The sequence below is a fragment of the Octopus bimaculoides genome, chromosome 20 (assembly GCF_046866305.1).
Source record: "Octopus bimaculoides isolate indiv1 chromosome 20, ASM4686630v1, whole genome shotgun sequence".
Classification (NCBI taxonomy): Eukaryota; Metazoa; Mollusca; class Cephalopoda; order Octopoda; family Octopodidae; genus Octopus; species Octopus bimaculoides.
The window spans coordinates 30,371,635-30,381,704 of NC_142947.1; the positions used below are offsets into that span (position 1 = coordinate 30,371,635).

Genomic DNA, 10,070 nt, shown 5'->3' on the forward strand with positions numbered 1-10,070 from the left:
GGCGCAATGTCCACTCGATCCCCGAAGTCGGGTGGTTACATTTATCCAGTTTTTCACTTTTACGTTCAACGTAATGTAAACATTTTAACGGTTTTGTAACTCAAAAAATTCAAACACTCGCGTTACCTTTCTTCCATTAATCATTGTTACGTCCGTCCTTAACAACTGCAAATAATCAGTTCTAGGGGGTGGTGTCTCCACCAACCATATCCGTTTCGTTATTATATTTTCACCAAGTTCTTTTATGCACTCGAAGCATCTTTCCTCACGTATCAAAATGCATTTTTCAGCACATTTCTCTGGCATTTTCACTCTTATTATTTCTTTTAACCTCTCGACTTTTCTCTCCATCTGCTCGCAATTCTCGTACTTTATCAAAAGCCCCTTGTATTTGACATCTTTCTCCGTTCTCTCCTCCTCTTCTTGTACATTATTAGTTTCTGGCTTTTCTATCTCTTTTATGTTTTCTGTTAACCGTTCCTTTGACATATTTTTCTTTCGTTTTTTAGGGTTAGTAGCTCCATTTTCGTTCTTCTCCTTTGTTTTCTCTGTTTCACACTTCTGTCTCTCTTTTATTTCCTCCGTGTGGTCTACAATGTTTTCCTCCTCTGCTTGTGCTTTCTCTTTCTGTGGCTGTGTGAACTCATATAGGGGGCATTTGGTCTTCATATGACCTCTTTCCCCGCATATGTAGCAATTTGGTTTCCTTCCCTCGACTACAACATTTAACATTCTCTCATCCTCTACTTCTATCTGGTAGGGAATTCTTTCTATGTCCTCGAATGTGGCAAAAAGCCACATTTCGAGTCCAAATCCCCACCATTTGCACACTTTTGCTTTCGCCACTGGTCCCAATTCCGGCTCCTCCTTGGTTGCAGCCAGCACTGTTGCAACCAACCACTCTGGTTTAATGTCTGGTGTAACTCTGGGAATTCGTATTTTCACACTTCTTCTTCCTCTATAGCTTGGTAGCAATGTTATTTTCTCACTTCTTAATATGTTGGTTGCATGCTTGGTTGCCACTTCTATAGTGGCGAACCTCACCTCAACCGTATCGAACTTTCTTCCTCTGTTGATGTACGAGGCTTCATTGACAATTTCACCCAGGCACTCCTCGATTTCTTCTTCCGTCACCATTTCAATTTTACCGGTTTCGACAGCCTGTGTACGATACACTACTGTCCTCAGAATCTTATTTTCTTTAGTCTCTTTTGGGGGACACAATTTGTATGAGTCTCCCTCAACTTCTATCAAATTCCTGCTTCTGGTCACCTCTTCCATATCCAACTTGATTAACTTGGTTTCCAGCGGCACTGGCTTCCTCACCGCAGTGGCCTTGGCGTAGCTCTCCATACTGGAGACACTACCACTTGCCATAGCTGGGGAAAATGCAGCAGCTCACGTGAAATACAACCGTAATAATTCCACAAAAATCCCAATTATTCACCGAGACAGTTTTCACAAAGTAACACAACAGTATTAACAATAATTCACAGAGCCGTTATACCGCGAAGCAGTTCGACCGGCGTGCTAACGATTCTACCTGTTCGCCGCCTTCATATGGAAATATATAAATTAATCAAGAATGGTGAGAAGTAACTGCGTAAAAATAATTTTTAGTCAGTGGGATGTACTAAAATTACATGTTTAAATGGCCTTCTCTGGTTGCAGAATGTACAATGCAATGCAATGACCTGCTGTAACTAGATACAACCAATGAACTTTATTTAACATTTACAAGATTTGTGCTGACTGAATTCGAAAAAAATATTTGTTCTTCCAAAAAAGACATGGCGAATCACCGAAATACCTTAAATACATTATACTTCCTGCACCTTTAACATGTGGATCTTGAATCGAATTTAGGCATTAAATATCTGTTTCCTATAAGGTTAGAATGTTTTGACCAGTAAAGATTGATGAAAACATTTTCCAGGAACAAGGAAAGGTACAAAGAATATGTCTTAGCTTTTTTTAGACAGGCATCAAAACACTCTTGAATCTAAAAAATATTGCAATCTTTAAAAAATATTTTAAATCGCCACAAGAATTTAAGTTAGACTCGCCTGTCATTTGCAGTTCTCCGATAGCTTTGGCTCATAGTATATATCCTGAAGTAATTCTTATCGACACATCAGAATTTTGGTGCAAAACAGCAACACTTAAAAAGACAGCTGATGAATCGGGATTGACATATTTGTAGAAAATGCATTGCCTCTTTACAGTATGTCACTAAACAATCACACGTTTGTTGTGTTGACGCCTCCAGATGGTGAAGTAGGCTAGCCCAATACGTAGATATAGAGGGAGAAGTCTAGACGTCGGGGTAACTGAGTAGAGGTCATCTGAACTTGCGGTATAACAGTGGCGACGAGGATTTCGTAGCTCACACAGCCACTGTGTAGTATTGCGATATAACAACGTTAAAGAGTGATTTTAAGAGTAACCTCCATCAACAACTAAAGTAGGGGTTGGTATCAACTTTCGTTTATTTTAAAACTGAAGCAAAGAAAACTTGAACAAGGTTCGGGTGTAGCTGTGTGGTACGAAGCTTGCTTCCCATGCATGCGTCGGTCTATTCGTTGTGTTGATTTTTGACGAGTCAGGCGGGATTTTTTGTGCTGCCTGGCAACGGTTTGTCGGTGAGTGTTGTACCGGTGGAAATGAATGCATTCGAACCTTAGCGAGTATGAGCTGTCCTCAGCGGATGAGGAGCTCGTTAAGGCGGTAAATAGAATGGACGAGCATTTAGAAAGAGTAAAGAGTTTTGCTGAGGCTGCAGAGATGAAGAAAAGGGAGATGGACCTAGCCGGACTGAAGGAGATGTGTAAGATGACACAGAAGGTGGGCGGTGGCGTAAAGTTATTATCCCCGAAAAGGGTTATGGAAAATATGGAGAAGAAGACCATTACCTACAAGGTGTACTCAGTGGATAGTATGAAGGTGGATCGAATGGAGATGGAAAAAGTAGAAAAAGCACTGAAGGGGCTTTCGAAGGAAGTGACTTACATAGCGAAAGGAAATGGATATGGGATGGTGGTTGTCCAGTTTAGGACAGCGGAAGAGGCAAAAAGGCTGGTGAGTGCAACAGTAAAAACGGAGGAAGTGGTACTTCTACCCACGTACCTTGGAAGAAAGACTTCTAAGGTGAGGGTAGAAGGAATTCCACCCGATATAGAAGTGGCTTGGGTTGCGGCAGTCGTCCTCGTTGGAAGTGAGGAGGAGGTGGCTGTCCTCCAAGCCACGGAAACGGAGGACGGAGGATGGAGAGGAAAAACACTGGACCTCTTTATACAGGCAGAGTAGAGGCAATTAGAGAGTTTGGCGGAGACGGTGACGTTGGGAGAGATTGTGTTAAGAGTGTGGGTGGGGGGCAGAATCCCACGATGTATTAAAGTGGCCAAAAGGACCACATTAGAGCGCACTGCCCTCTGCAGAAGAAAACGACAGAAGAAGCGGTGGTGGAGACGGAGGAGAAAAAGGAAGTACAGATAGATGGAAGGAACAAGAAGGATGAATGGACAGTGACAGAGAATAAAAGGGAAAAGAGAAAGAAGAGGAAGAACAGTCAGTGCGATGTGGGACCCCAGACCAACTCCATCCCACCCAAGAGCACTCAGACCTACCCTCCCCATACAGACACCAAACCCACCCACCCCCTCTCCCCCCAGGAAAAAAAGAAGAAAGAACAGACACCACAAAATTTACAAGACCCCTCCCCCGGTGAAAAAGGTTACGTGTACATGGAGGAGAGAGTGTTGTCACTCAGCGATAGGGAAAACGGTAAACGAAAGACTAGATCTAAGACTAAAGAGGACTCAGGACTCAGAGGTAACGAGTGGTATTACTCAGTGTGGGTGAGTAACAAACTTTTCATATTCTCATTTCTCAGGCATCATCCATGTATCATTATTATAATATTTTGATTTTAATGTTTTTCATGTTCATTTTCATGTGTCATTCATAGCATCATATCTTTATTTTAATTGTTATATGTCCCCACATGTGTTGTAGTGTCCCCCTCTATGTAATGCCTTTATGACAATTTAGAAGAAATAAAGAAGCTTGCTTCCCAATCACATGGTTCCGGGTTTAGTCCCACTGCAGACACCTTGTGTCTTCTATAACCTCGGACCGACTGAAGTTTGTGAGTGATTTTGGCAACTAAAAAAATATCAAGAATACAGAAATCAACTATATAAAAGTGTGTGTGTGTGTGTGTGTGTGTGTGTGTCTTTGTATTTGTCCCCCACCACCGCTTGACAACCGGTGTTAATGTTTACGTCCCTGTAACTTAGCGATAAAATAAGTACCACGCTTTAAAATATAAGTTCTGGGGTCAATTATTTCGACTAAAACCGGTCAAAGCATGGCTGCAGTCAAATGACCGAAACATGTAAAAAAAAAATCAAGACCAAAGAAAAAACTTTTGAAGAGTGAAATGAAAAATCCTCTTGAATGTCGTATTAAATAATCAACTGAATAATCAGAACCAACTTACAGGCTATCCTTTTTCTTCTTTTTTTTTAAAATTTTCATTTTCAGCTACTTTTGAAAGTTTTATCCTAATTATGGAATTGATCTGGCAATCGTGTTCTAACCTTTTATTTACGTCCTCATATTTTTTCTATATAAAATAACCATTCTAATTATAATTTCGATTACCTATATCTATTACACTCTCCATCCCTTTAAACAGAATATATTGTGGATGTTGCTTTTACAAATAGTACAATCGGATCAGATTGACATGATGAACGACCTTATCTTCTTCTAAATTTGACAGTTTCTACCTTTCAAGAGCTGCCAACATTTTCACAAGTCTTTTACAAGAATGTTGTATAAGATTTTTAAAAAAAGATCTATCATAAGATATTCGAAGTGCCTTTTATAAGATATTTCAAGGGGTTTTCACAAAACGTTAGATGAGCTTTTCATAATATATTAGTAAGGTCGCTTATGTAACTTTAGAAGTGTTTTTCAGAATACTTTAGATAGATCTCGTATGAAACTTAAACCACTCTTTCATGAGGTATGCAAATGACATTTTATATGATAACCGTTCTATTACCGCAAACCTTAGATAGGACTTTTGGTAAAACTGCGTAGCATTTTAGAACGAAAATTCGTGTGTTTATTTTCTATATTTGTCCAACGTTCTGACATGTTTTCTGTATTATGTTTTCTATATATTTACAGTTTGATGGTTACTTCAAGACCACCTACCAAGCAGATTATGGCAGAAATCCTTATGCAATTCCAAAACTGAGTAAAGGGTGCCAAGGTGACAGCAAACCAATTATATTTTCAAACACACTCGCGCGCACGCACACACACACACACACACACACACACACACACACACAGATATACGCACACATCCGGCTATATACAAGATGCATTCCAGAAGTTTTCAGACTTGTTCAGAAGAGACATTTATTAATCACAAAAGAATACAAAACTCTAATCTCCTTCGAAGTAGAATCCTCTGACCGCGATGCATTTGTTCTGGTGCCACAGCCGCCTTGCGAAGGCCCCGTGGAAGTGCTCCAAAGTGAAGGTGTCCAGGGCCTTTGTCATAGCCTTCTACATCTTAAAAATGACTGCACCTGAGGTTCTCATTCAGCTTAGGGAATAACCAAAAGTCACAGGGAGCAATGCCTAGACTGTACGGAAGGTGAGGGTTAGCTGCGATGCCCATCTCTGTCAAGTAATTGCTTACCAGGGTGCTCATCACTGAGCACCCTAGGAACAAACTTTGCACAGATTCTACGCATGTTCGGATCAGCATGAATAGATTTGTGTACAGCTGCTTCACTAACTCCAAATTGTAAGCTTCTCTTTATAGACACACGGTGGTCTTCATCCAGAAAATGATGAATGTTCTCAACTACCTCTGACGCTTTGATGTCCCTTTCCTTCCACATCTTTCATCGACTCTCACCTCCTCTCTACCGTCCTTGAACCTCTTGTGTCAGTGAAAAAGTTAATCCATAAGCACTCTGGAGCATTTCATAAGTTTCTAAAGCATTTTTATCCAGTTTAACACAAACCTTTATTGCAAAACGAGCTTTCAAATTGTCATCACGTCCCGACTGCATTCCGCAAACTAGTCAGCTGTGACAAGCAGTGTTTAACAGGGTGTGTTCAAAGAATAACAAAAATTGGCAGATCAGCATATCAGATGTACAGTAATAATATACTAAAATCACAATAATCTAGGACAGTTATGACTGCATCTCCTAAAAACTAAAGTCTGAAAAATTCTGGAATGCACTTCGTAAGTACATGTGTGTGCGTTTATGAGAGCAGATATGGTTATGTGATTAGAAATTCTCTTCACTATTTCGTGGTCTCGGTTTCGACCACATTGCACATGTTGGGCAACTGTCTTCTATTCAGTTGAGGAATAATTCATGAGCGCTTTTTTTTTTTCAAATTTAAAAATGTAAGCAGAAATAAAACGCATTGGCAAAATGTTATTTGAAAGAGAATTTTTTGCTCTACAAGAAAGTATGTTTTGATGTTTAATTTTATTGATTTTTGTGTGCATTTTCAGATCATTAAAACAGAATGTTAAGTAGACAAAACTGAGCATTTTCGACACCATTTGCTTTTTGCTTTTAATCGAGGTGTTAAGCCCACCGAAGCTTCGCGTGAGTTTTGTGCTTTGTATGGAGAAGGGGCAATGCCTCAAATTACCTCCCGCCGTTGGTTTTCGCGCTTCAAAAATGGGAATTTTGACCTCAAGGACGGATCACACACCGGTCGACTAATTGAGTTCGATAAAGAGCGAATGAATCAGCTTCTTCACTAAAATCTTCAATTGGTCGACCGGTGTGTGATCAGTGCTTGGGGTCAAAATTCCCATTTTTGAAGCGCGAAAACCAACGGCGGGCGGTACATTGAGGTGTTGCCCCTTCTCCATACACAGTACAAATCTCACGCGCAGCTTCAACGGGTTTAACACCTCGATCAAATGCAAAAAGCAAATGGTGTCGAAAATGCTCAGTCTTGTCCACTTGACATTCCATTTTAATGATCTAAAAAGACGCAAAAATCAATAAAATTTTAAAGTATCAAAGCACACTCTTGTAGAACAAAAAATCCTCAATCAAATAACATTTTGCCAATGCGTTTTATTTCTGCGTGCATTTTCAAATTTGTAAAAAAACGCTCAGGAATTATTCCTCAACCCAATACTATATCCTACGATCGACCAAAGCATTACGAGTGAAATCTAATGGACGGAAACAGTTCGGAAGCCCGTCAGATAGACCCATCTTGTGATTGAGTAGTAAGCTTATCCGTCGCTCGATTTATCACCATCACCTGGCCCTTGGGTTCCTTTACTGGGTGTTCATTTTTTTTGTAACTATTCGAGTTAGGCACCAGTATGAAGATTATTTTCTTCATTCCTCCCAGCGCCGTCTTGCTAAAATAAAGTACCATTGGGAAAATTGTGGTGGAGCGTAGGATCGAAATTCTTTTTTTTATTTTTTTAGTGGGACATGGGATTGTGAAAATCTTTTTATCCACAGCAAACATACTACACCTATACTCAGCCTGGCCAAATCAATCCCTCCAGTCAAACATACTAAGTGAAGATTGTTTGTTATTCTATTCTAATGCCCTGGTGTGGACGTTTCTTTAAGGAACGTATATAATTATGAAATATTAAAAAAAAAATCATGTTGCTTTTTCCCCAATCACTGGTGGGCATACATTTTTTCTGGGAAGTTATAGTGGGTCCTGGGGCAAAATAGGTTGGGGAAAACAGCTGGAGGTGCCAGAGAAGGATTCCAAATCTTTTGCACCTATCGGACACTCCTACACAATCCTTGCGTGCGTTCAAAATGCCCATCCAGTCGTCCACCAACACTAATGAGCGAGATGTTCCTTGTAATGTTTCTAAACCTTTAAAGAAATCCAGTCTTCCAGCTCTAGTCGGGGTGTAAACGGCCACCAGTTTAATAGCCCCGTCAGTGCCCTTACTTCTGTTCACATCTAGGATTTATCTTCCAGATCTAAGAAAACCGTATTAACCTATACCCTTCCAAACTAGCACCGGCCGAACGAAACGTAGATCTCGCAGTTGTCCAGAAGGGTGAGCGATTTAGTCTCGAAAATCCTGGCCTGGCTAATAGCGACCATATCCAGATGTAGTGAATTGAAATGGTTGAACGGCTATTCAACTTCAAAGCTGGCCTCAGGTCATGCACATTTTCACTACTTATTTTTAGAAAAAGCCATTTAAGATGTAAATAGCGAATGAAAACAAAATGTCACTTATTCTGGTCTTCTTTTTCGAGTCCTTTGCAAAATAGTTTTATTTGAAATATTTTTAACGCTTCCCACGTCACGTAGGAAAGCTTTTATTGAGGGAGTGATGCATCTCTTACGTGCCTTGCTTCCTCAAAAGCCTCCTTTGTGAGGTTGCTGAGATAGACACTTCTGAAAAAAAAAATGTCTGTCCCTCTTGTTTTAGCTCTCGATGCTGCTGCTGTTGGTGTTTCTGGCTCTTGTTGCTACTGATCTTAGTGTTTCTCACACATTCTAGTGTTTGCTGTTGTTAAGCGTCGTCATCATCATCATCATCAGCAGCAGCAGCAGCAGTAACAGTAGTAGTAGTAGTAGTAGTAGTAGAAGCAGCAGCAGCAGCAGCAGCAGTTGGTTTTTTTGGGGTTGGTTTGACTGTTTGACCACGCTTTGAGGGTCTAGTTTGACTTGAGACAAGCCAAACTTTGGGGTTCTGAGTGTCAGATCAGTATATTTGTCCATCTGACCTCCCTCCCTTCCGTCTTCTTCACAGCTTTCCTTCAATATGACGTATTTGTATCGTGCTATTTTCTTCTATACCTGAAATCTCGGAAAACCTTCAGATATACGATGCGGCGGCGGCGGCGGCTTTGTCTGATTGTTTGTGCCAGCGAAAACAGGCTCATACAAGTTAATCCATTAGCAGTATGGAGTATTTCATAAGTTCTCGTGGCGTTTTTACCAAGTTTAAGACAAAACTTAATTGCACAGCGGGCTTCCAAACTTTCTTCTCCCGACTGCGTTCTGCTCATTAGATATCTGTGACGAGCAGTGTTTAGCAGGGTGTGTTCAAAGTGCTGTTACAGCTGTGTCATCTAATCTGGAATAACAAAAGTTGTTTGGTCAGCTTATTACACGTAATAGTGATGATATACTAAAACTACAATAATATAAGGCAGTTATAACTGCTTCTCCTAAACAGTCTGAAATCCAGTGTTCATATCAAACATTCATTTGTTTTCTTTTATCAACATTCTAACTGATATGTCCGCTAATATTTACTCCATTTTTACTACACTGCTCTGAAGATAGCTGAACGTACGATCGAAATATTAGCTAACTTTGCTCTTTCTTCTTTGGCATAAAAAAAATGTATTGGATTTTCATGCTAATCTAAAGCGCCACTGGAGAAAGATAGATAGATAGATAGATAGATAGATAGATAGATAGATAGATAGATAGATAGATAGATAGATAGATAGATAGAGGAACGGACGGACGGACGGACGAACAGACGAACGAACTGACTGACGGACACAGGGACAACCAGACAGACAGACAGATAAACACAGTTAGACGGATAGACAAACAGATAGACAAACAAGCAAATGGATGGATGGATGGATGGATAGGTGGGTGGGAGGGTAGCTAGCGAAATAAACTAACAGAGAGAATATTCAACTGTTAGGTAGTTATGCCTAGAGATGGCAATGCAAACATATACATTGAACAATAACTCAAACAGTCTTATTTATCATTCATTATTGTTTCATTCAGGTCACTATACATCTGCCTACCCTGGTCATAAACTAGTAGACGACTTTCAGAGCCGGTTGGATAACTTCAGAACCACATACAGGAATTCCTATTGTCGTCCACAGGAAGATTTGAAGAATCGTCAATCTGCCCTGAACATCACGTCCTCTGGGTGGCAACCCTTTGACCAGGAGAATTACCATAAAATATGTATGAACAGGTGTATTTGGCAGAAGCAATAAACATTTTATCTTGTTTTTTTTTTTTTTTTTTGC

The 10,070-nt window shown here is 40.1% G+C and overlaps 1 protein-coding gene across 1 annotated transcript in view; it reads left to right on the top strand.

Annotated features, from left to right (window-relative positions):
- Positions 1 to 10,052, top strand: part of LOC106874281 (cilia- and flagella-associated protein 68-like) — a 21,345-nt gene extending 11,293 nt beyond the window's left edge. Inside the window, exons 2-3 of the mRNA XM_089338312.1 lie at positions 5,200 to 5,284; positions 9,817 to 10,052. Of these exons, the coding sequence (XP_089194438.1) occupies positions 5,200 to 5,284; positions 9,817 to 10,037 (306 nt within the window). The 3' untranslated portion in view covers positions 10,038 to 10,052. The remainder of the gene's footprint in view (positions 1 to 5,199; positions 5,285 to 9,816) is intronic.
- The last annotated feature ends 18 nt before the right edge of the window (positions 10,053 to 10,070 follow it).